Raw genomic sequence first — 26,288 nt, forward strand, 5'->3', positions numbered from 1 at the left:
GATTTTTTTAGTGAATTGTGACCATTTCTATTCCTTCCTTAATCTAAATATAGGTTCTGCATTCTTCCCAGTGAATTCTATTTTTCTTATTTTAATTGGCTTATCCAATTCATTATCTTTAGAAACTTTCTAAAACTGGCTATTAGTGTTATAGTTCCACTACCTGAGTTTATATCAACTACTCAGCTACAGAACAGAGACTGACATTTATGTTCTAAAATTTTCAGATTTTCCAAATTCTAAATTGGTGTTTTGCAGGAATGCTCTACTTTGTCCAATAAGGAATCTTGTTCTGGTTGTGAGGAGTAAATGAGTTAATATTTGTAGAGTATGTAAGACAGTGCCTGATGTGCAGTGGGTACTCAATATATGCTAGCTATTACCATTTATTGAATATCTGCTATATTTGACAGACTATCTGAAGTACTTTACATGCAAATTTCTCATTTAATATGCATCAATCTACAAGACACTATTTCACTTAATACTTACATTTCTACTATACAGTATCCTTTATTATTCCTATTTTAAGAATTAAAGAAAACCCTGAGGTTTAGATAAGCAAATTGCTTATAGCCACACAATGCCATAGTAGTGGTAGAGCTGCGATTTTCCAGAATCTAAGCTCTTAGTCCTGGGAAGTACCTAGTGCCCAAAGAAGAAGATTGGAATAAAATAAGGCTGAATGGTGTGTCAGAACCAGGTAACAAAAAGCCTCACAATTTTAAAGGCTGTGAATGTTAGTCTAAGAACAGTAACAACAACAAAAGATGAAGTTTTCACTGGAGAGAGTAAATGTGTTTTCTTGTCCTTTAAAAAGAACAATTTGAGGTTGGGCATAGTGGCTCGTGCCTGTAATCCCAGCACTTTGGGAGGCCAAGGCAGACAGATTGCTTGAGATCAGGAGTTTGAAGCAGGGCGCGGTGGCTCATGCCTGTAATCCTAGCACTTTGGGAGGCTGAGGCAGGCAGATCATGAGGTCAGGGGTTTGAGACCAGCCTGACCAACATGGTGAAACCCCATCTCTACTTAAAAATACAGAAATTAGCCAGGCGTGGTGGCACCCACCTATAATCCCAGCTACTTGGGAGGCTGAGGCAGGAGAATCACTTGAACCCAGGAGGTGGAGGTTGTGGTGAGCCAAGAGCATGCCGTTGCACTCCAGCCTGGGCGACAGAACAGGACTCTGTCTCTAAAAAAAAAAAAGAGAGGGAGAGAGATCAGGAGTTTGAGACCAGACTGAGACCAACATGGCAAAACCCCATCTCCACTAAAAAATACAAAAATTATCCAGGCATGGTGGTGCATGTCTGTAGTCCCAGCTACTCGAACCCTGGAGGCAGAGGCTGGGAGGCGGAAGCTGGAGTGAACTGAGATCATGTCACTGCACTCCAGCCTGGGCAACAAAGCAAGACATTGTCTTAAAAAGAAAAAAAAAAATCAGTCTGAGTGCGTTGTAGGAAATGGATTGAAAGGTAGAAAAAAATAAATACAGGAAGACCTGTTTGAAAGCTGTATTAGTAATCAAAGTGAGATGAATCAGACCAAGGTAACAATATTAAAGATTAAAAAAAAGAGTGTATAAGTTCTAGAAATATTTAGGACACAGGATCTATAGGACTTGGTGATTGACTGGGTTGGGTGGTGACAGTGACTCCCCAATGTGAATTCTCTGATGATGAGCAAGGTGTGCATGCTGCCTGAAGGTTTTTTTACATTCCTTACATTCATAGGGTCTCTCTCCGGTATGAATTCTCTGATGTTGGGCAAGGGATCCACAGTAACTAAAAGCCTTTCCACAAACAGTACATTCATAAGGTTTCTCTCCAGTATGAACTCGCTGATGTTGAGTAAGGGATGAGTCATTGCTAAAAGCCTTCCCACATTCTATACATTCGTAGGGTTTCTCTCCAGTATGAACTCTTTGATGCTGAGCAAGGTAGGCAATCTGGCTGAATGCTTTCCTACATTCCTGACACTTATAAGGTTTTTCTCCAGTATGAATTCTCTGATGTTGAGCAAGGTGTGAATTCTGGCTGAAGGCCTTCCCACATTCCTTACATTCATAGGGTCTCTCTCCGGTATGTATTCTCTGATGTACAGTAAGGTATGCACGAAGGCTAAATGCTTTCCCACACACATTACATTCATAGGGTTTCTCTCCAGTATGAACTCTCTGGTGTTGAGCAATGGATGATCTGTTGCTAAATGCTTTCCCACATTCAATACATTCATAGGGTTTCTCTCCTGTATGAACTCTCTGATGTTGAGCAAGGTAGGCAAACTGGCTGAAGGCTTTTCTACATACCTTACATTCATAAGGTTTTTCTCCAGTATGAACTCTCAGATGTTGAACCAGATGTGCATTCTGACTGAAGGCTTTCCTACATTCCTTACATTCATAGGGTTTTTCTCCAGTGTGAATCCTCTGATGTTGAACAAGGTTTGATCTCTGGCTAAAGGCTTTTCCACACTCTATACATTTATAGGGTTTCTCTCCAGTATGAATTCTTTGATGAAGAGTAAGGGATGAACTCTGGCTGAAGACTTTTTCACAGTCTTTACATTTCAAAAGTTTCTTCTCTGCACAGACAGTCTTGGGCTTAATACCCATTAAATTTGTTTTAAAGTTTCTCTTAAGTGTATCATGTTTATGTACTTTCTCGGCTTTGGGGATTATCTTTTGTGCACAAAGCAGTGGGTTCTGATGAAAACTTCCCCAAGATTTATATTCTTGTTCTCTTTCATTAACAAGGGCTTCTTCATGAGTGATTATCTCTTCCTTGAAACATGCCTTCTGATTCCCTGGTTGCCTCTCAAAATAGCCCTTACATTTCCACTCTTCTCTCAAACTGGAGTACTCAAGGTTATACCTTGTGAGTGTTTCTATTATCTGCTGGGATTGATGTTCTTCATAAAATTCCTGCTTTGGGGTTAATTCTTCAGTCTCACATAGAGGCGCCCAGCCTGAAAAGTAATAAGAAGAAAAAATGTCTCCTCTATTGAGTATCAGAAAGTACATTTAAGAAAGTACATCAGTAAAGTAAAATGTGAATTTAATAGCAAGTAAAACCCACAAGAATATTGGCTTTTGCAGTTCTGAAGTGTACAAGAAGAGAAACTGAAAACAGGTCATACAGAAACTGAAGGAGGAAAGATTAGAATTATAAAAGAAAAATCAGTAAATCTCAGGGCAGGAAGAAATTAGAGATGTGGTCAGAGTGGGTTACAATGTTATGCCTGTATTAGGAAAACAGACACTGAAATAATCTCCATTCTTAATAGCTGCTTCATTCAAGAACATTCACTGAACAAATATTTACCTTGTGCCAAATTCTGTTCTGATGCTTTTAATATCAAAAAACAAAGATCCTTAACCTTCAGGGATGTTATTTTCTTAAAAGAGACAGAAAATAAGTGATAGATAAGTAAATGTTATTTTATGTTAGAAGATACTAAGTGCACCAGATAAAGAAAATCAGGGTAGGGATGTCAGGAGTACTGATGAAATTAGAGCTAGGGATCATTCGTAAGTTCACATTTAAGCTAAGATTTGAAGAAAGTGAAGAAGTCAGTCATTCAAGTTTCTGGGGAAAGAGCATTCAGGGAAGAAGCAGCAGCTGGTTTAATGGCTTCAAAAGTAGAAGCATGTCTACTACGTTTAGGGAATAATAAGAAGGGCATGTGGCTATAGAGTGAGTAGCAGGATATAAAGTCAGGAAGTGAAAGGTAATGACATTAACCTTCACAGGCCTTCTAAGGAATTTGTCTTTTACTCTGAGACGAGTAGTGTATCAGTTTCTTTTCACATTGTTATAAAGACACTACCTGAGACTGGGTATTTATAAACAAGAGGTTTTGTTTATAAAACCTCACAGTTCTGCATGGCTGGGAAGGCCTCAGGAAACTTATAATCATGGCAGAAGGTGAAGGGGAAGCAGGCATCTTCTTTATAAGGTGGCTGGAAAGAAGGAAAGAGAGAGGGAGGGAACAAGTGAGGGAAGGAGGAAGGGAGAGAAAGAGAGAGAGAGCGAGAGGAAGCAGGGAAAACTGCCACTTTTAAAGCATCAAGTCTTGTGAGAACTCCCTCACTATCATGAGAACAGCATGGGGAAAACTGCCCCCATGTTCCAATCACCTCCCACCAGGTCCCTTCCTCAACACATGGGGATTACACTTCAAGATGAGATTTGGATGAGGACACAGAGCCAAACCATATCAGATGGTAATGTAGTTCCATCCAGATCTCATCTTGAAATGTAATCTCCAGGGGAGGACTCAAGATGGCGCTGTGAGAACAACCCAGGATTGGAGCTCTTCTTGTTGAATCTGCAAACGGTGAGTCAAAGCGGCATTTCCAGACTGATCTTTGTTGCCCACAGAACGGGGAAACTCCCAAGTATAAAAAAGACACGGGACGCCAGGCAGTAGGTCTGCCTGGCGAAGCCGGCAGCCGGGGCGGCGGCGGCCGGCCCTACCCAGCAATCCCCACAGGGCGCGCTTGTCCAGGTGCCCTGTTGAACCGGCAACCTGAGACTTGAGAGGGCTGGACTTGAGACTGAACGAGACTTGGACAATAGGCCAGCCCAGGGGATTGCAGGGATTGGGATACCCAGTGGGACGAACAAAACCGCGATTTCAAACTATCCCGAGCAGACGGTCCGAGACGCTCTGTGGGGGAGGGGCGTCCACCACTACCGAGGCAACCCGCCCCAACTGAGATACACGCCCACTGCTGACGCAGCCAGCCGTTGTCGAGGCAACCCGCCCCAACTGAGATACATGCCCACTGCTGACGCAGCCAGCCGTTGCCGAGGCAACCTGTCCCTACTGAGATACACGCCCACTGCTGACGCAGCCTGCCGTTGCTGAGGCAACACGCTACAACGAAGAGACTCCGCCGCAGGGCGTGGAGGAGACCACAGCAGAGCCAGCAGGAACAGCGCGAATCACACAACAGCAGGGCGGAGCCTCGGCAGCCAAACAGTGGCTAGTCTGCCTTCTAGCTGGGCAGGACACCTGATCGGACATCCAAAAATAAAGCCCAAACCCCTCAACACAGAGCATTTGAGAAAAAAAAAAAAAAAAAAAAGGGTTTTTTAATGAGCTCTGTTGCAGCAGAATCAAACATAGCAGCCTAACAGCCCTGAATGAACAACAGAGTGCACAGCTCAGCAATTAAACCCCTATAAAGTACAAACTGTCTCCTCAAGCAGCTCCCTGACCCCTCTATATCCAAAAGACTGACATTAGGCAGGCATCATCCTGGGACAAAGAGAGCAGAAAAAGAAACTGGTAGCATCCCTCGCTGTGCCACAGCTACTAGAGGTGCACTCCAGACAAGCAGGGTCTGGAGCAGACCTCAGCAGTCGTACAGCGAAGGGTCTAGACTGGTAGAAGGAAAACCAAGCAACAGAAATACTTCATCATCAACATTCTGGGTGTCCACTCAGAGACCCAAAACGAAAAGTCAGCAACTACACAGACGACCAGCGGACAAATCCACAAAGATGGGAAGAAACCAGCGCAAAAAGGAGGAAAACACCCAAAACCAGAACACCTCGCCTCCTAGAAAGGACCAAAACTCCTCACCAGCAAGGGAGCAAAGCTGGACGGAGAATGACTGTGACGAAATGACGGAATTAGACTTCAGAAGATGGATAATGAGAAACTTTTGTGAGCTAAAAGATCATGTATTAAATCAATGCAAAGAAACTAAGAACCTTGAAAAAAGATTTGAAAAAAGATTCGAGGAAATGATAACAAGAATGGATACCTTAGAGAGGAATATGAATGAATTAAAGGAGCTGAAAAACACAATACGAGAACTTCGCGAAGCAAACACAAGTTTCAATAGCCGAATGGACCAAGCAGAAGAAAGAATATCTGAAGTCGAAGACCAACTCAATGAAATAAAACGAGAAACCAAGATCAGAGAAAAAAGCGCAAAAAGGAATGAACAAAGTCTCCAAGAAATGTGGGACTATGTGAAAAGACCTAACCTACGTTTGATAGGTGTACCAGAAGGGGACGAAGAGAATGAATCCAAGCTGGAAAATACTCTTCAGGACATCATCCAGGAAAATTTCCCCCACCTAGCAAGACAAGCCAACACTCAATTGCAGGAAATATAGAGAACACCACAAAGATATTCCGCAAGAAGAGCAACCCCAAGGCACATAATCGTCAGATTCAACAGGGTTGAAATAAAGGAGAGAATACTAAGGGCAGCCAGAGAGAAAGGTCGGGTCACCCACAAAGGGAAGCCCATCAGACTCACAGCAGATCTCTCGGCAGAAACACTACAAGCCAGAAGAGAGTGGGGGCCAATATTCAACATTCTTAAAGAAAAGAACTTTCAACCCAGAATTTCATATCCAGCCAAACTGAGCTTCAGAAGTGAAGGAAGAATAAAATCCTTTGTGAACAAGCAAGTACTCAGAGATTTTGTCACCACCAGGCCTGCTTTACAAGAGCTCCTAAAAGAGGCACTACACATAGAAAGGATCAATCAGTACCAGCCATTCCAAAATCACACTGAATGCTAAAGAGCTTCAACATAATGAAGAATCTACAATAACTAACAGGCAAAACAGCCACTTAGCATCAAAATGGCAGTATCAAATTCACACATAACAATATTAACCCTAAATGTAAATGGACTAAATGCACCAATCAAAAGACACAGACTGGCAAATTGGATAAAAATCCAAAACCCATCAGTGTGCTGTATCCAGGAAACCCATCTCACATGCAAAGATACACAAAGGCTCAAAATAAAGGGATGGAGGAAGATTTACCAAGCTAATGGAAAGCAAAAAAAAAGCAGGAGTTGCAATTCTCATCTCTGATAAAATAGACTTTAAAGCAACAAAGATCAAAAGAGACAAAGAAGGCCATTACATAATGGTAAAAGGATCAATACAACAAGAAGAGCTAACGATCCTAAACATATATGGACCCAATGCAGGAGCACCCAGATACATAAGGCAAGTTCTTAATGACTTACAAAAGGACTTAGACTCCCACACAATAATAGTGGGAGACTTTAACACTCCAATGTCAATACTAGACAGATCAACCAGACAGAAAATCAACAAGGATATCCAGGGCTTGAACTCAGACCTGGAGCAAGCAAACCTGATAGACATTTACAGAACTCTCCACCCCAAATCCACAGAATACACATTCTTCTCAGCACCACATCACACCTACTCTAAAATTGACCACATAATTGGAAGTAAAGCACTGCTCAACAAATGCAAAACAACTGAAATCATAACAAACAGCCTCTCAGACCATAGTGCAATCAAGCTAGAACTCAGAATTCAGAAACCGACCCAGAACCGCACATCTTCATGGAAATTGAACAACTGGCTCTTGAATGTTGACTGGGTAAACAACGAAATGAAGGCAGAAATAAAGAAGTTCTTTGAAACCAACGAGAACGAAGACACAACGTGCCAGAACCTCTGGGACACATTTAAAGCAGTCTCTAGAGGAAAGTATATAGCAATAAGTGCCCATATGAGGAGAATGGAGAGATCCAAAATTGACACCCTATCGTCAAAATTGAAAGAGCTAGAGGAGCAAGATCAACAAAGCTCAAAACCCAGCAGAAGACAAGAAATAACTAAGATCAGAGCTGAACTGAAGGAGATTGAGACACGAAAAACCCTTCAAAAAATCAATAAATCCAAGAGCTGGTTTTTTGAAAAGATCAACAAAATAGACAGACCACTAGCCAGATTGATTAAAAAGAAAAGAGAGAACAACCAAATAGATGCAATAAAAAATGATAAAGGGGAAATCACCACAGATTCCACAGAAATTCAAACCATCATCAGAGAATATTACAAACAACTCTATGCGCATAAACTAGTAAACCTGGAAGAAATGGATAAATTCCTGGACTCCTGTGTCCTCCCAAGCCTAAACCAGGAGGAAGCTGAAACTATGAATAGACCAATAACAAGGTCTGAAGTTGAGGCAGCAATTAAGAGCCTACCACACAAAAAAAGCCCAGGTCCAGACGGGTTCACAGCCGAATCCTACCAGACACACAAGGAGGAGCTGGTACCATTCCTTCTAAAACTATTTCAAACAATCCAAAAAGAGGGAATCCTTCCCAAATCATTTTATGAGACCAACATCATCCTGATACCAAAACCCGGTAGAGACCCAACGAGAAAAGAAAACTTCAGGCCAATATCCATGATGAACATAGATGCAAAAATCTTCAATAAAATATTGGCAAGCCGATTGCAACAGCAAATCAAAAAACTTATTCATCATGATCAAGTAGGATTCATCCCGGGGATGCAAGGCTGGTTCAACATACGTAAGTCTATCAACGTAATTCACCACATAAACAGAACCAAAAACAAAAACCACATGATTATCTCAACTGACGCAGAGAAGGCATTTGACAAAATTCATCAGCCCTTTATGCTAAAAATCCTCAATAAACTCGGTATCGATGGAACGTATCTCAAAGTAATAAAAGCTATTTATGACAAACCAACAGCCAATATCATACTGAATGGGCAAAAACTGGAAGCATTCCCTTTAAAATCTGGCACTAGACAAGGATGCCCTCTCTCACCACTCCTATTCAATATAGTACTGGAAGTTCTAGCCAGAGCAATCAGGCAAGAAAAAGAAATAAAGGGTATTCAAATAGGAAAGGTGGAAGCCAAATTGTCTCTATTTGCAGACGACATGATAGTATACCTAGAAGACCCCATTGCCTCAGCCCAAAAACTCCTGAAACTGATAAGCAACTTCAGCAAAGTCTCAGGATATAAAATCAATGTGCAAAAATCACACGCATTCGTCTACACCAATAACAGACTTAAAGAAAGCCAAATCAAGAGCGAACTGCCATTCGCAATTGCTACAAAAAGAATAAAATACCTTGGAATACAACTCACAAGGAACATAAGGGACCTCTTCAAGGAGAACTACAAACCACTGCTCAACGAAATCAGAGAGGACACAAACAGATGGAGAAACATTCCATGTTCATGGTTAGGAAGAATTAACATCGTGAAAATGGCTATACTGCTCAAAGTAATTTACAGAATCAACGCTATCCCCATCAAACTACCATTGACTTTCTTCACAGAACTGGAAAAAACCACCATGAACTTCATATGGAACCAAAAGAGAGCCCGCATAGCCAAGTCAATTCTAAGCAAAAAGAACACAGCGGGGGGCATCACACTACCGGATTTCAAACTATACTACAAGGCTACAGTAATCAAAACAGCATGGTACTGGTACCAAAACAGAGATATAGACCAATGGAACAAAACAGAGGCACCGGAGGCAACACAACATACATAGAACTATACAATCTTTGATAAACCCGACAAAAACAAGCAATGGGGAAAGGATTCCATGTTTAACAAATGGTGTTGGGAAAACTGGCTAGCCATGTGCAGAAAGCAGAAACTGGACCCCTTCCTGACACCTTACACTAAAATTAACTCCAGATGGATTAAAGACTTAAACATAAGACCTGGCACCATAAAAACCCTAGAAGGAAATCTAGGCAAAACCATCCAGGACATAGGAGTAGGCAAGGACTTCATGAACAAAACACCAAAAGCATTGGCAACAAAAGCCAAAATAGACAAATGGGACCTAATGAAACTCCACAGCTTCTGCACGGCAAAAGAAACAGTCACTAGAGTGGATCGGCAACCAACAGAATGGGAAAAAATTTTTGCAGTCTACCCATCTGACAAAGGGCTGATATCCAGAATTTACAAAGAACTCAAACAGATTTACAGGAAAAAAACAAACAAGCCCATTCAAAAGTGGGCAAAGGATATGAACAGATACTTTACGAAAGAAGACATATATGAGGCCAACAATCATATGAAAAAATGCTCATCGTCACTGGTCATCAGAGAGATGCAAATCAAAACCACATTGAGATACCATCTCACGCCAGTTAGAATGGTGATCATTAAAAAATCTGGAGAAAACAGATGCTGGAGAGGATGTGGAGAAAAAGGAACACTTTTACACTGTTGGTGGGAGTGTAAATTAGTTCAACCATTGTGGAAAACAGTGTGGCGATTCCTCAAGGCCTTAGAAATAGAAATTCCATTTGACCCAGCAATCCCATTACTGGGTATATATCCAAAGGATTATAAATCGTTCTACTATAAGGACACATGTACACGAATGTTCATTGCAGCACTGTTTACAATAGCAAAGACCTGGAATCAACCCAAATGCCCATCGATAATAGACTGGATTGGAAAAATGTGGCACATATACACCATGGAATATTATGCAGCAATCAGAAATGATGAGTTTGTGTCGTTTGTAGGGACATGGATGAATCTGGAAAACATCATCCTCAGCAAACTGACACAAGAACAGAAAGTGAAACACCGCATATTCTCACTCATAGGTGGGTGATGAAAAATGAGAACACATGGACACAGAAAGGGGAGTACTAAACAGTGGGGTCTACTGGGGGGAAAAGGGGAGGGCCAGTGGGAGGGGGAGGTGGGGAAGGATAGCCTGGGGAGAAATGCCAAATGTGGGTGAAGGGGAGAAGAAAAGCAAAGCACACTGCCATGTGTGTACCTACGCAAATGTCTTGCATGCTCTGCTCATGTACCCTAAAACCTATAATCCAATAAAAAATTAAAAAAAATAAAAATAAAAATGCCTCTAGTATAGACCATATGTTAGGCCAAAAAATAAACTTAAAAATGAAAAGATTAAAATCATATAACTATCTTATCTGATTACAATTAATTACATAAATCTAGAAACCAATGGCAGAAGGGGAATGATAAATCTACAAATATGTGAAATTTAAACAACACACTCTTACACAACCAAGGAGCAAAGAAGAAATTATAAGGAAAATTAGAAAATACCTTATGACAAATCAAAACCAAAGGACAACATATGAAATGTATGGGATACAGTGAAAACAGTGCCAAAGGGAATTTTTCTGACTGTAAATACTTACATTAAAAAAGATTTCAAATCAACAACATAACTTTACATTTTGACAAACTAGAAAAAGAAAAGCAAATTAAATCCAAAGTTAGCAAAAGAAAAAAATAATATTCAAGCCATGATAAACAAAATAGAGAATAGAATAACAAGAGAAAATCAATAAAACTAAGAGTTTATGCTTTGAAAAAAAATCAACAAAGTCATAAACGTTTAGGTAGACTGACAAAGAAAAAAGAGAAAAGACTGAAGCAAATCAGAAATTAAGGAAGCTAACATTCCTACTAATTTTACAGAAACTAAAAAGGATTACAAGAGAGTGCTATGACAACTATATGCCAGCAGATTGGAAAGAATGGACAAATTCCTGGAAACACACCTATGAAGAATGAATAATAAAAAAACAAAACCTGAAGAGAGCTACAGTAAGAAGACTGTATCAGTCATCAAAAGGTTCTGAACAAAGAAAAGCCCAGGATCAGATGGCTTAACTGGTAAATTCTATCAAACATTTAAAAAAGAATTAATGTTAATCTTTTTCAAACTCTAAATTGAAGAGAAGACATCCTAACTCATTTAATGAGGCCAATATTATTCCTGAGTAGCTGGGATTACAAGTGCCCACCACCACACCCAGCTAATTTTTGTATTTTTAATAGAGACAGGGTTTCACCATGTTGGCCAGGATGGTCTTGGTCTCCTGACCTCATGATCCACAAGCCTGAGCCTCCCAAAGTGCTGGGATTGACAGGTGTCAGCCACTGTACCTGACCAATAAAGTTGGACTCTTATCTTGTAATGTACATAAAAATTAATTCAAAATGGATCAAGACCAAGAATGTAAAGCTCTTAGAAACAGGGGAAAAGCCTCATGACACTAGATTTGGCAGTGCATTCTTGGTTATAACACCAGAAGAACAGGCAACAAAAGAAAAACTAAATAGCTGGAGTACATCAAAACTTAAAACAGGCCGGGCACGGTGGCTCAAGCCTGTAATCCCAGCACTTTGGGAGGCCGAGGCAGGTGGATCACGAGGTCAACAGATCGACACCATCCTGGTCAACATGGTAAAACCCCGTCTCTACTAAAATTACAAAAAACTAGCTGGGCATGGTGGTGCGTGCCTGTAATCCCAGCTACTCAGGAGGCTGAGGCAGGAGAATTGCCTGAACTGAAAAAAAAACCTTAAAACTTTGGTGTAGCAGAGGACATTATCAACAGAGTAAAAAGACAACCCACAGAATAGAGGAAAATATTTACAAATCATATATGATAAGGGGTTAATATTCGAAATATATAATCCAACAGCAACAACAAAAAAATTTCAAAAATAGGCAATAGATTTGAATAGCCATTTCTCCAAAGAAGATACACAAATGGCAACAAGCACATGAGAAGATGTTCAACATTCTAATCATTAGGTAAACACACATCAAATCCACAGGGTGTCACTTCACACCCATTAGGATGGCTACTATTAAAAAAAAAAGGAAAATCAGTGCTGATGAGACTATGGAGAAAAGTGAAACATTTGGACATTGTCGGTGAGAATATTAAAATAGTGCAGCCACTATGAAAATAATATGACAGTTTCTCAAAAAATTAAAAATAAAATTACCATATGATCTAGCAATTCCAATTCTGAGTATACACCTAAAATAACTGAAAGCAGGGATTCAAAGAGATACTTGTACACCCATATTCATAGCTCCATTATTCACAGTACCCAAAAGGTATAAGCAGTCAGAGTGTCCATTGATGGATAAACCGATAAACACAATGTGGTATGTACAACAGATCATGCATCCTTAAAAGAGGAGGAAATTCTGACACATGCTATAATCTGTATATAACTTGAGGACATTATGATAAGTGAAATAGCCAGTCACAAAAGGACAAATATTGTATGATTCCACTTATGTGAGGTACCTAGAGTAGTCCAGCAATATAGCAGACTAGTTATAATGACAAATCTTTCTGGGACAAAAAAGCTAACGATTTTGTAGAAATTAAAAACTTTCTTTTAGCTGCATTACCAAGCTAGTAAGAAATGAACGTAAACTTTCTGAGGTCAAGCAGACTCTAAAAGGTACTTTCAAGTAAGTAAGGTAGAACTGAAGCTGGGAGCATCAATTTACCCCTGCTGAGTTTGGTCTTAGGCACATCTAACTGGAGTTTTAGGAAAAATAAACACAGAGAATGGGAGAGTGGCAATATGTGAAGAGATCATCGCTGATAATTACCCAGAGCCCATTAATGGTCAGATAAAAAAAATTCACAGTAAATCCCAACAGCTGAAATTTACATCTAGATACATCACATTGAAAATACAGAATAACTGGCTGGGCATGGTGGCTCATGCCTGTAACCCCAGCACTTTGGGAGGCTGAGGCAGGCAGATCACCTGAGGTCAAGAGTTCGAGACCAGCCCGGCCAACATGGTGAAACCCTGTCTCTACTAAAAATCAGTAATTAGCTGTTGTGGTGGCAAGCACTTGTAGTCCCAGCTACTCAGGAGGCTGAGTCAGGAGAATTGCTTGAACCTAGGAGGCGAAGTTTGCAGTGAACTGAGATCGCGCCACTGCACTCCAGCCTGGGCGACGGAGTGAGACTCCATCTCAAAAAAAATACAGAATAACCAGGGCAAGAAGAAGGAAGTTCTTAAAAATTGCAACAAAGAATGTATTAATGAAAACTGACTTCTCAATAGCAAGAACAGAAGCCAGAAAAGCATGAAATAGTTTCTTTAAAGCAGTCATAAAAATAATCTGTCACTGGGCATGGTGGCTCATGCCTGTAATACCAGCACTTTGGAAGGCAGAGGCAGGTAGATCACGAGGTCAGGAGTTTGAGACCAGCCTGGCCAACATAGTGAAAGCCCGTTTCTACTAAAACTACAAAAAATTAGCTGGATGTGGTAGCAGGCACCTATAATCCCAGTGACTAGGGAGGCTGAAGCAGGAGACTCCCTTGAACCCAGGAGGTGGTTGCAGTGAGCCAAGATCGTGACACTGCATTCCAGCCGGGGCAACAGTGCAAGACTCCGTCATAGAATGTCAATCTATTGACATTCTATGACTGAGGGGTCCCATATTGAACTCGAGTTGGAAGAGGCGAGTCCGGTCTCAAAATGGAGGTAAAACCGCCGACGGGTCACCCCCAGCCCAACTCCTGCCGTCGCAGTCGCCATCGCCGCTGGGGGGAGGAGGGTCATGATCCAAAGGAACCAGAGCAGTTAAGAAAACTGTTTATTGGTGGTCTGAGCTTTGAAACTACAGAAGATAGTTTAAGAGAACATTATGAGAAACGGGGCACACTTACAGATTGTGTGGTAATGGGAGATCCCCAAACCGAAAGTTCCAGGGGCTTTGGTTTTGTGACTTATTCTTGTGTTGAAGAGGTGGATGCAGCAATGTGTGCTCAACCACACAAGGTTGATGGGCATGTCGTGGAACCAAAGAGAGCTGTTGCTAGAGAGGATTCTGTAAAGCCTGGTGCTCACTGAAGAAAATTTTTGTTGGTGGTATTAAAGATTGAAACCATAGAAGTTATGGAAGACAGGCAGAGTAGAAAAAAGAGAGGATTTGCTTTTGTAACTTTTGATGATCATGATACATTTGATAAAATTGTTGTTCAGAAATACCACACTATTAATGGGCATAATTGTGAAGTGAAAAAGGCCCTTTCTAAACAAGAGATGCAGTCTGCTGGATCACAGAGAGGTCGTGGAGGTGGATCTGGCAATTTTATGGGTCGCGGAGGAAACTTTGGAGGTGGTGGAGGTAATTTTGGCCGTGGTGGAAACTTTGGTGGAAGAGGAGGTTATGGTGGTGGAGGTGGTGGCAGCAGAGGTAGTTATGGAGGAGGTGATGGTGGATATAATGGATTTGGTGATGGTGGCAACTATGGTGGTGGTCCTGGTTATAGTAGTAGAGGGGGCTATGGTGGTGGTGGACCAGGATATGGAAACCAAGGTGGTGGATATGGTGGCGGTGGTGGAGGATAAGATGGTTACAACGAAGGAGGAAATTTTGGCAGTGGTAACTATGGTGGTGGTGGGAACTATAATGATTTTGGAAATTATAGTGGACAACAGCAATCAAATTATGGACCCATGAAAGGGAGCAGTTTTGGTGGAAGAAGCTCGGGCAGTCCCTGTGGTGGTGGTTATGGATCTGGTGGTGGAAGTGGTGGATATGGTGGCAGAAGGTTCTAAAAGCAGCAGACAAGGGATCCAGTTCTTAGCAGGAGGGAGAGCGAGGAGCTGTCAGGAAAGCTGCAGGTTACTTTGAGACAGTCGTCCCAAATGCATTAGAGGAACTGCAAAAATCTGCCACAGAAGGAGCGACGATCCATAGTCAGAAAAGTTACTGCAGCTTCAACAGGAAACCCTTCTTGTTCAGGACTGTCATAGCCACAGTTTGCAAAAAGTGCAGCTATTGATTAATGCAATGTAGTGTCAATTAGATGTACATTCCTGAGGTCTTTTATCTGTTGTAGCTTTGTCTTTTTCTTTTCATTACATCAGGTATAGTGCCCTGTAAATTGTGGCAGTGGTACCAGGAATAAAAAATTAAGGAATTTTTAACTTTTCAATATTTGTGTAGTTCAGTTTTTCTACATTTTAGTACAGAAACTTTAACAAAATGCAGTTTTGAAGGTGTTTTCTTGTGAAGAATGATCTTCTTTAACAAGTAAAGAAGATCATTGTTAATTACTATTTTGTATGAATTTTGCTAAAGTTAACTGTAAAGAAAAACCTGCTGACTTGCAGTTTAAGGGGCATCTATTCTCCCCATTTCCAAACCATAATATGAATGGGCACTGACATGTGGAGAGAATAGATATCTGTGTGTTTGCAATGTGTGTTTTGGGTAAATAGGATTGGGTATTTACATTAGCATTTGTGAATTTAATAGCATTAAGATTACCTTCAAATGAAAAAAATCTCAAAATTTCTATTTGGTTTTTGTGCATTTTCTTTTAAAATGTAATCAGATGATTTTAGTGTGTGAGACTTGCTGGGTCCTAGCTGTGTTTAGAACATCTCCATTCTCCGTTTACCTTGGTCAAATCTGAACTGCTGCCATAGGTTGTGGGTGTAAAGAATGTTTAATGCCCTCCATTTAAATTCAGAAAAGGGGTAGTGGATGTTTTCCCTCTCCTACGTTAGAAACCATTCTTAAAAACTTTTCAAAATATAGGACCATTAAGCCTGCTGTATCTGAGCAAATTAGTGGGTACCTTTTTTTTCTTTTTTAAAGCACTAGAGGCCCATAAATCATCAGTTATTTTCCTTGGTTTAAATTTATATATATATATATGCACACATACATACATATATATATATATATATACACATACATACATACACACACACATACACACACACACACACACACACACACATATGTAAGTTTTTAAGAGTAAGAGAATAAAAATCATGCATTATTAAACCCCTAACTGGCTGGCATGCTTTCCTGTTTGTACCCTATACATTTTGCTGGATGAAACCAAGGATAGTTTAGGTAGAACTGTCCAAAATAACCTAGCTGCAGCAGAGATGTAGCACAGTTGCTTAGTACAATCACTTCCTACAGACCTGAATTCAAATTTGGATAGTCTGAGTTCTTAAATTCCCAAAGAACAAACACACTGTAACTTCTTGTGTATATTTCAACATAAATCATATTGTTACCAATTCGTTTGGAAGGCCCTGGTTGAGAAGAGTTTTAGATAATAAGGTCATATATATATATTAATATAAACCAATGTCTACTGTTTTGCCCCAGCTAGTACTTACAGTTTCATTCGATCCCTGAATATGTGCCCTGCTGTTATTCTTTCTTGGTAGCTGAACGTTGAATTCAAAATTCTTTGTTTTGTTTTAAGAAGTACTAAGCAAAACAAGCAATAAAAAGGGGAATGGGGCCTGCTAGTGTTTGAATTTGCTTTCTTGTTGCTCTAATTCTGTGCCTCTGTGCATTAATATTGGGATGCATGCAATGCCAGCATGGAGACTGGTCTTCACACATACTGCAGTTTTCCAGAAACACTCACAAACAATAAAGGTAACAGACATTCCATTTGTTAATGAGCATATATGTGAAAAAGCAGTGTAGAAAATAGGCTAATATTAGAAAATGGTTAAGTCCTTAATAACTTCAAGTGTGGTTATATAATGGACACTGTCAGTGTTCATAACTTAAACCTGGGTACCTGGTCAAAATAATGCCTGGGAAACATTAACATTGAGCTACATTGTAACAAAAAAAAATCTATGACTGAGAAAAAGTCATAGATTTTTGTTGGAGTGCAATGGCCTGATCTTGGCTCACCACAACCTCCGCCTCCCAGGTTCAAGGGATTCTCCTGCCTCAGCCTCCCAAGTAGCTGGAATTACAGGTGCCCACCACCACACACAGCTAATTTTTTTTTTTTTTTGTATTTTTAGTAGAGACAGGGCTTCATCATGTTGGCCAGCCTGGTGTCAAACTCCTGACCTCAGATGATCCACCCACTTGCCTCAACCTCCAAAGTGCTGGGATTACAGGCCTGAGCCACTGTGCCTGGCCGAGGAAAATATTTTTTAAAGACTGAGAGGCTTATGAAACTGAGAGGAAATGGGACTTATTAGAAAGGAGTCGGCAAAGTGAGAGAAGACAGATAATTAAAAATAACAAATGTGGGAGAACATCAAAAAAGGCCCCAAATTTCTATGAAGACCTAGAACATTTGAGAAGAATATGAAAGCTAAAAAATGAAGCGGTGATACGTTTGAGTCAGGCTGAGCTGTCACTTGCAAAGATTTTTGTCTATTTCCTCTTCACTAACCTGAGCACAAGCCTTTTGTTAGCTCTCTCTTCACCATCCAGGGTGCTTTTCCTTGTTCCAACAATAATATCACACCTGGTTTGGAAAAGCAAAGTCCTGCAATATATGGAAAAAACAGAATTTGTTCATGCTGTGGATATTCCAAACTCACATTCAATCCTTTGATCATCCAGGAAAAGGACATGCATCAGAAGGGTAAGGAAGATGAAGCTTCCCCAGCATAAGCCACGAATACGTTCATTGCCAAATCCACAAACACTAAGCCATTTGTTTGGCACAGGCAGCAGACATTCAGCCAAACTTTGCAGATGTTATCTAAAAACTCACAATGGTGGTAGCAAAAAGCCCCTTCTGAGCAGAAGCTCAATTTTGCAAGAAGATAGCCTTACCCAGTGATACCAAGATCCTGTAGTTCTCCAGCATCACATTACTATACAGATGTCTTTGAGAAGAATCCAGACAATCCCACTCCTCTTGGGAGAAGTCTACAGCCACATCTCTGAAGGTCACCAACTCCTGACATGAAACAAATGAAAGAACCATATTGACCTCATTTACTCTGCCCTGGGCACACTGGGCTCTCTCTGATATTACATCCTCCAACATATAACCATGTTATCATATTTGTATTCAGACCCTTTGTGTGTCTCAGATTATTCCAGTATAAAATAGCAGTATTCCTACCCCAATTCCTTATTCCCTAACCCTGCTTTATTTTTCTCCACACCAGTTAATTATTTTATTCATGGGCTGTTCTTCACCCTCCTCAACTTCATACAATTTAAGCTCCATGAGGGCAGAGTATGCTTTGGCTTTGGCCACTGCTTTACTCCCAGGCACAGAATAGAATCTGGCACATGTGAGGCATTCAAATATTGACTAAGTTGAATTAATCAATGAATGGTTTGAAGAAAATTTCAAGAAGCTAGAAAGGGATCAAAAATGATCCCAGAAAGTATTCGCTATATCTCTGAAAATTGTGCTAGACCAAGCAGAGCAGAGCATCAATTCCATTAAAATTCAAATACTCTAATCCAGAGTTCTCAAAATTTTGTGTAAATAAATAGGTATTCTACTCATAATATTGCTGCTGCCTGCTGGGGTTAGAGAAAGTTCTGAAAACTTGACTCTGGGCTGGGCGTGGAGGCTCACGCCTGTAATCCCAGCGCTTTGGGAGGCCGAGGTGGTTGGATTATCTGAGGTCAGGAGTTTGAGACCAGCCTGGCCAACACGGTGAAAGCCTGTCTCTACTAAAAATACAAAAATTAGCTGGGTGTGGTGGTGCATGCCTATAGTCCCAGCTACTCGGGAGGCTGAGGCAAGAGAATTGCTTGAACCCAGGAGGCAGAGGTTGTAGTGAGCCAAGATTATGCCACTACACTCCAACCTGGGTGATAGAGCGAGACTCCATCTGAAAAAGAGCTGCTGTCATGCTGTTGGATTCCAGTTTCTATAATGTCACCACTTGCTGATGAAACAAACATACATTATATAAGTATTAATTTGTTTAAAAAATTAAAAGATGTGAACCTGTCCATGTAACTTTTTGCATTTGACACAATTTTGTTACAGTTACAGAAACTGTCTCTGGGCTGGGTGGGGTGGCTCACACCTATAATCCCAGCACTTGGGAGGCTGAGGCAGGCATATCAATTGAGGTCAGGAGTTCCAGACCAGCCTGGCCAACATGGTAAAACACTGTCTCTACTAAAAAATACAAAAATTAGCTGGGCCTGGTGGCACACACCTATAACCCTATAATCCCAGGTACTCCAGAAGCTGAGGCAGGAGAATTGCTTGAATCAGGGAGGCAGAGGTTGCAGTGAGCTAAGATTGTGCTACTGCGCTCTAGCCTGGGCAACACAGCAAGACCTTGTCTCAAAAACGAAACAAAACAAAAAGAAAGAACTATCTCTACAGAAGCAAAATTCTTCAAGTTCGACACTTAGTCACCTTTTTTCTAACTTAATTATATGAAGTAGGTAAATCTCTCCCTCTCTGCTCCTGCTAACAGTAGGGTTCATGTGGTATACATACTTCCTAAAATGGTGTCCTTAGCTTATATAAATACATATAATACATTTATAAATATTTATATATAACACACATTTTCCACGGATTCTTTATAGTCAACAAATAATTTCAGTGTCCACATAGGAGCTTAAATTCTATTCTTAAAATATTTGACCCCTAACAAACGATGATAATACTTGGTTTCAAAATCCATTCACAATTATCATCAAAGCAGTCTGAAGCAAAACCACAGCTCCCAGTTTTTCCTGTTCTCTTTTTGCCCTTAAAGAAACATGGTCTCCAGCTGAGAGGATGACTTCCCCTCATGCCCTGTCACTGATGACTGTTTTATTCCCCACATTCCTAGTGCCACAGCACCTGAAGGTGAGGCAGGCCACCTCTTTGCTATTGTTTCCAGGCGATTTCCTCCTCCCTAAAAGACATCTAGTTTTCAACATCAAGAAATTAGAATATGTCAATCACAATCCCTCCTTGTGATAGCTATCTACTAATTCTCTGTCATTCCTTAAATTCTTCAGCACCTGGCTCACTGTCACTCTCTTTAATGCCATTCCTATCATTCTTCAGTCTCTTCAATATCCACATAAATAATACTCCCCACAATCTGGCCTCTCAGTTCTCTGACCCCTCTCTCCTCTAGCAGCCTTATCCTCCACACTTCTGCAGTCATTCACTTCCATGGTCATGACACAGACCTTGTCATTACCAGTCACTACCAAACCCTTCATAACCTCAATTATCCCACTCTGACTTCTATCACCAATATCTCTTCTTTTTGAGACGAAGTCTCGCTCTAGTCGCCCAGGCTGAAGTGCAATGGCGTGATCTCGGCTCACTGCAACCTCAGCCTCCCAGGTACAAGCAGTTCTGCCTCAGCCTCCCGAGTAGCTGGGATTATAGGTGCCCACTGCTACGCCTGACTAATTTTTTTTCTTCTGTATTTTGGGTAGAGACAGGGTTTCACCATGTTGGCCAGGCTGGTCTCAAACTCCTGACCTCGGGCAATCTGTCTACCTCAGCCTCCCAAAGTGCTAGGATTACAGGCATGAGCCACCACGCCCAGCCTCTATCTCCTGTATCTCAACTCTTGCCCTATGATACCCCAAACTGGATGGTTATCTGACTCCACCAGAAGTCAAATTCTGGAGAAGTACAGCTCATTGATCTTACCACTTTTTCCCTGTTTCTCATCCCTGAGCACTCTCACCTCCCAGCACGGTCATCTGTCATGATCACTCCCTGCACATGCCTTTGCCTTCCCTCTCTGGTTTAACGTGCTCACTTGGTTAAACTGCAGCCATCTTTCTGCCTACTCTGTGCCCATACTCTGCATAGCTGAACTCTGCAGGAGAAAATCATACCAACCATACTAATTAGTCTCACTTTAAATTCATGATCACTTAACCTCACGTGGGCCGAAATGCTGCGTGATACATTTCCCCAGGCCGTTCAGCCTTTTGCTAAATGACCGTTTCATGCTGTCTCCTCTCTCTTCACACCTTCAAGACCTTCTTCCCCATGCTCACTTCAGTGGACAATCTTGCTTTTTCTCTCACTGAGAAAACAAACCCCATTGAAAGAGAATTTCCACAACTCCCGCTACATCTACACATCTACCTGCACCTGTGCTTATACCCCCTAACATGCCCTTCTCTTATAATTGAACAACCCACTTTTCTAGAAAAGACCAAACACTCAGCTCCTCTCACCTGCCTAAGCACGTTGTTCCAGCAATTCCTTTTTCTCTATTCATCTTCAAATTTCCCTTTCTACTGAATCTTTAACTTCAGCCTGCCAGCATACATCCACTGTCCTGAAACCTGTCAATTAGACTTTCTCCTTCAGTTACCACCCATTTCTCTCCTTCTCTTACAGCTACTTTCTAAAAGAGTTGTCTGTGCTTCCTGTTACTTCCACCGCCCCCTGCCTGTAAAGAATGGCTCCATATGACCTAGGTGTTAACAGGATCGCATTGGCTGCTCCATTGAGAACAGACTCAAGGAGAACAGGAGTGGATGGAGACAGACAGGTTAGGAGAGTACCACAGAAACACAGCTGAGAGTCAATGGTTCAGAACATAATGGAAGCAGTGGTGATAGTAAAAAGTAGTCTGGGCCGGGCGCAGTGGCTCACACCTGTAATCCCAGCACATTGGGAGGTTGAGGCAGGTGGATCATGAGGTCAAGAGATCAAGGCCAGCCTAGTCAAAATAGTGAAACCCTGTTGCTACTAAAAATACAAAAATTAGCTGGGCGTGGTGGCACACGCCTATAGTCCCAGCTACTCGGGAGGGTAAGGTGGGAAAATGGCTTGAACCCAGGTGCTAGAGGTTGTGGCTTGCCAAGATCGCACCACTGCACTGCAGCCTGGCAATAGAGCGAGACTCTGTCTCAAAAAAAAAAAAAGTCGTCTGATTCTGGATATATTTTGAAGTTAGATGAACTGAATTTCCTGATGGAAGATTTTTAGCTTAAGCAATGGAGCCAGGGAAGTACATAAGAGTTTCCTAGTTGAGTTCCCTAATTCTATCTTTGTCCTATTCAGTTTTTTCTCAGTAGCAGCCAGAGTAATCCTACTGAAATGAAAATCAGCTCACGTCACTCATGCTCCAAAACCACCAATGCCTCATTTCACTCCGTTTGTAAAACATTTGCATTCGAGATATCTCTTTGCAACCAAATGAAGATGTTTAGTAGGCAGTCAGATATACAGTCGAGAGTTCAAGAGACGTCTGGGCTGTATACAATTTGGTAGTTGTTGGCATAATGAACATGGCATTTGAAACTATTGGACAGGACGAGATTATCAAGGTAATAAGTGTAGATAGAGAACAGGATGAGGGACTAAGCCCTGTGACACCCAGTGGTAATGGGTGCTCACTAAAAATTTGGATGAATGATGTTTGCTTAGAGACTACAGTGAGGAAGTTGGTCTGTATCCGTATCTTAGGGCAGTAACCCAGGCAGAGAGAATAGCAAGTGAGAGGCCATGCGTTAAGAATGTACTCACAACATTACAAGGAAGCTGGTGTTGCTGGAACTGAGTTACTGAGTTAAAGATGGGGTCAGAGGGATAATCAGGGACCAGATGATGCAGGGCCCTGCAGGTCAAGACAAGGATTTAAGCATTTATCTTGAATGAGACAGGAATCCAATGGAGAGTGTTGATAAGTGACATGACTGGTTACCCAGAAACCAGTCAACCAGGAAAGAAGGAAAATTAATATCTGCTTGTTGTGAAAAGCAGACAGGTATTCAGGAAAGAGAGAAAACACCAACGCACCTGGTACATGGCTTTAAGAAGCCCAACAGCCATTCTTCCTTCCTGCTGGCTCTTCTCTTGGGAAATGGCAGTGGCCTCAGATGACTGAGATGGGGAAAAGAACATGAGAAACTAGGCTTTTCTTGCAGCATCCAGAGTCACCAGTCTAGACTTTTAGGCTTCTTTCCTCTTCTTGCAACCTTCCCTCCGATAGAGAGAGCATAATGGAGACCTAGGAATTTGTTTGCACACAATTTAACTCATGCCTAAATCGTTTTTTTGTTTTTGTTTTTGTTTTTTTTTTTGAGACAGTTTCCCTCTTGTTGCCCAGGCTGGAGTGTAATGGCCCGACCTCGGCTCACCACAACCTCCACCTCCCGGGTTCAAGTGATTCTACTGCCTCAGCCTCCCGAGTAGCTGGGATTACAGGCATTCGCCACCACGCTCAGCTAATTTTGTATTTTTAGTAGATATGAGGTTTCTCCATGTTGGTCAAGCTGGTCTTGAACTCCCGACCTCAGGTGATCAACCCACCTGGGCCTCCCAAGTGCTGGGATTACAGGCATGAGCCACCGCACCTGGCTGCCTAAGTCATTTTTTAATTCCTCAGCTTAACTGTTATTAATGTTCTAGGTTTTACAAATACAGTCTTAGAGGAATGTAAGCTTTTACATAAAGACACAGAACTAATAAATAAGAGCACCAAGTTCAAATAAAAGAGTACCTTACCCCACAATCCTCTCCAATAAGATCAGTGATTCTGAAACTTGATGACACATTGATATGATTTGGCTGGCTTTAAAAGCCTCTCGGTGGCACACAGTCTCTCACACATTCCCTGACATACCCAGAGTGTGAAAAGTACAATGCCAGCCACCGTCTTACCCACGCCACAGTCAGAGGCCATGGGTATGGGCTGTCTCACTAGGGCACCCTTTCCCATACCGGCAAGGCTCAGACAACAGGGTATCTATCACAAGTGACAATCTCACAATCCAGTCACAAAGAGGCCGCGGGTATCGGCCCAAAGGGTCAGCGAACACTCGCCCGCTCCCGTCCTAACTCACAGCCTCACACTCCACGGTGCCATTGACTCCTTCGCACCCAGTCACACAGGACGCGAACAGGCACAAGCGGTGACAGCCTCGCACTGAACAGTAGCAACCTCCGTCCGCACCGAAGTCACACAGAGGGCCTGGAACGACCTTCCAGAGACCCAGAAGCCACTCTTCAGCCTACTCCCTACCTGCAGAACTGAACTGCGGGAAGATCCCGTTCCCGCCCCGAAAGCAAAGGGAATCTCCACTCTGTTCTCACCCCTACCCTGAGTTGGAGGGAACCCAGCCCCCGCGGGCCCGGAAAGAAGCGCCTCCGCTGCCTCGGCCTCCGGAGGACACAAAGGGGCCGCCGGCCCCGCTCCCGCGGGGGCCGCTGGGAAACGTAGTCCGCAGTAGAAAGGCCGCAGTGCCGCAGGATCTGGCAGCGGTGCAGCTCCGCGCGAGCTTCGCGATGTCGCCCCCTTTCCAGTAGGTCCTCCCACGCTGGCTTCTCCCAGCCTTCCAGCCTGGATCCCGGAAGTCCGGATTCCCTGCAGCTCAGAGCCTGGCTTGGCTACAGGGACGGGGCCCAGCGTCACACTACACGGACTGGTATGGAAGTGCGCAGGCACAGGCGCTCCGAACGCCTTCCTTAGCAACCAGAGCGGGGAGTTCAGAACAGAGGATTGGCCTAAGGGAAAAGGTTTGTGCGTGGGAACGCGCTACTGGCGCGTCTACACAAAGTGGGTGGGAGGCGAATTCCTAGAATTGTGCTGGATACCCGAAAAAAGTTGGTGGGGACCAGGAGGTATGCTGCGCAAGCGCACTACACTCCTGCCAGTCTTCCACCTCGCTACCCTCGGGCGAGGCGCGGTGGTTCACGCCTGTAATCCCAGCACTTTGGGAGACCGAAGCGGGAGGATCACTTGAGGTCAGGAGTTGGAGACCAGCCTGGGCAACATGGTGAAACCACGTCTCTACTAAAAATACAAAAAAATTAGCAGGGCGTGGTGGCACGCGTCTGTAGTCCCAGCTACTCAGGAGGCTGAGGCAGGAGAATTGCTTGAACCCGGGAGCGGGAGGTTGCAGTGAGCGGAGACAGCGCCAGTGTAGTCCAGCCTGGGCGACAGAGCAAGATTCTGTCTCCAAATAAAAAAAAGGAACTCCTGACCTCAGATGATCCACACCTCAGCCTCTCAAAGTGCTGGGCTCACGGGCGTGAGCCACCGCGTCCAACTTCTTACCTTTTTATTAAAGGTATTAAGACCGGCCCCGTGCGGCTCATGCCTGTAACCCCAGCACTTTGTGAGTTATCCAGGCGGGAGGATAATTTGCTCAGGAGTTCGAGACCAGCTTGGGCAACATAGAGAGGTCTCATCTCTACTAACAATTAAAAAAAAAAAAAAAAAAAAAAAAAAGCCAGCCTGGGTGTTCCGTGTTTGTAGTCCCAGTTACTCGGAAGGCTTGAGGCAGAGAATCGCTTGAGCACGGGAGTTCGAGGCTACAATGAGCAAGGATCGTGCCGCTGCACTCCAGTCTGGGCAACTGGAGGCTCGGCCAAAAAAGAAAAAATTAAGACTAAAGGCATAAAGCAGTTAAGTAGCTAGTGTAAGGTGACACAGCTTGTAAGACCAACTCTGTTTAGAATCCAGGCGGTCTGGCCACACTGCTTTTCACTCACGATCCCAGGTCATTTACTCCAATAACACTGTCATAGTCAATCGAGAAGTCCAGAAAGAACGAATATACACGCACACTGTCTCTGACAAAATTGCAAGGTCAGAATCGGTCATGAGAACATAAAACGCGACCGTGGTCGCACAAAAGGTTGCACATTCGCACGACCTCTGATGTCACTGGACCTCAGTGTCTCTCGCCCCAGAAACTCCAAACTCCAAATTCCATGGCCGAAGTTTCACACATACAGTCACTCGTCCCTGTTTTAGCCGCTGCCAGGACCTTAGGGCTCCAGCTGACCTGGCCTTTACGGGCCCTTCAACTCTCACCACCTTCAGCGCGCTGTAGTCCAGTCTCGGGTAGAGACCCGAACACACGGAACTGAACAGACTGAGCGGGATTCCTTCACGGACCCCGCGAACCTGCAGCTCCAGCCGACAGTAAGAAGGAAGTGC

General features: G+C 42.6%; 2 protein-coding genes and 1 pseudogene across 23 annotated transcripts in view; 2 read left to right on the top strand and 1 right to left on the bottom strand.

Annotated features, from left to right (window-relative positions):
* Positions 1-375: 375 nt before the first annotated feature.
* ZNF570 (zinc finger protein 570) lies at positions 376-26,286 on the bottom strand. Of its 18 annotated transcripts, none has more exons than XM_035287195.3 (5): positions 26,163-26,286; positions 23,141-23,224; positions 18,214-18,340; positions 17,825-17,920; positions 376-2,967 (listed from the first exon to the last, which is right to left on the bottom strand). In XM_035287195.3, the coding sequence occupies exons 2-5, from the start codon at positions 23,171-23,173 to the stop codon at positions 1,613-1,615; spliced, it is 1,611 nt and encodes a 536-aa protein (XP_035143086.1). In that variant the 5' UTR covers positions 23,174-23,224; positions 26,163-26,286; the 3' UTR covers positions 376-1,612. The 18 variants fall into 18 exon arrangements, with proteins under 18 accessions (XP_035143086.1, XP_035143082.1, XP_035143085.1 ...); XM_035287191.3 differs by having other exon boundaries at positions 23,141-23,351; XM_035287194.3 differs by lacking the exon at positions 26,163-26,286 and adding an exon at positions 24,443-24,516.
* On the top strand, positions 14,074-15,221 carry LOC103789941 (heterogeneous nuclear ribonucleoprotein A3 pseudogene; annotated as a pseudogene).
* ZNF569 (zinc finger protein 569) overlaps positions 24,569-26,288 on the top strand; it is a 68,748-nt gene continuing 67,028 nt past the window's right edge. For 3 of the 5 annotated variants that reach the window (XM_078358913.1, XM_035283456.3, XM_078358914.1), the window contains exon 1: positions 24,569-24,859. The gene's annotated coding sequence lies outside the window, so the exon portion shown is untranslated. Of the gene's footprint in view, positions 24,860-26,073; positions 26,274-26,288 lie in introns of those variants that run through there. The other 2 variants (XM_078358911.1, XM_035283457.3) reach the window with 1 other exon arrangement.

This window comes from Callithrix jacchus, chromosome 22, assembly GCF_049354715.1.
Source record: "Callithrix jacchus isolate 240 chromosome 22, calJac240_pri, whole genome shotgun sequence".
Classification (NCBI taxonomy): Eukaryota; Metazoa; Chordata; class Mammalia; order Primates; family Cebidae; genus Callithrix; species Callithrix jacchus.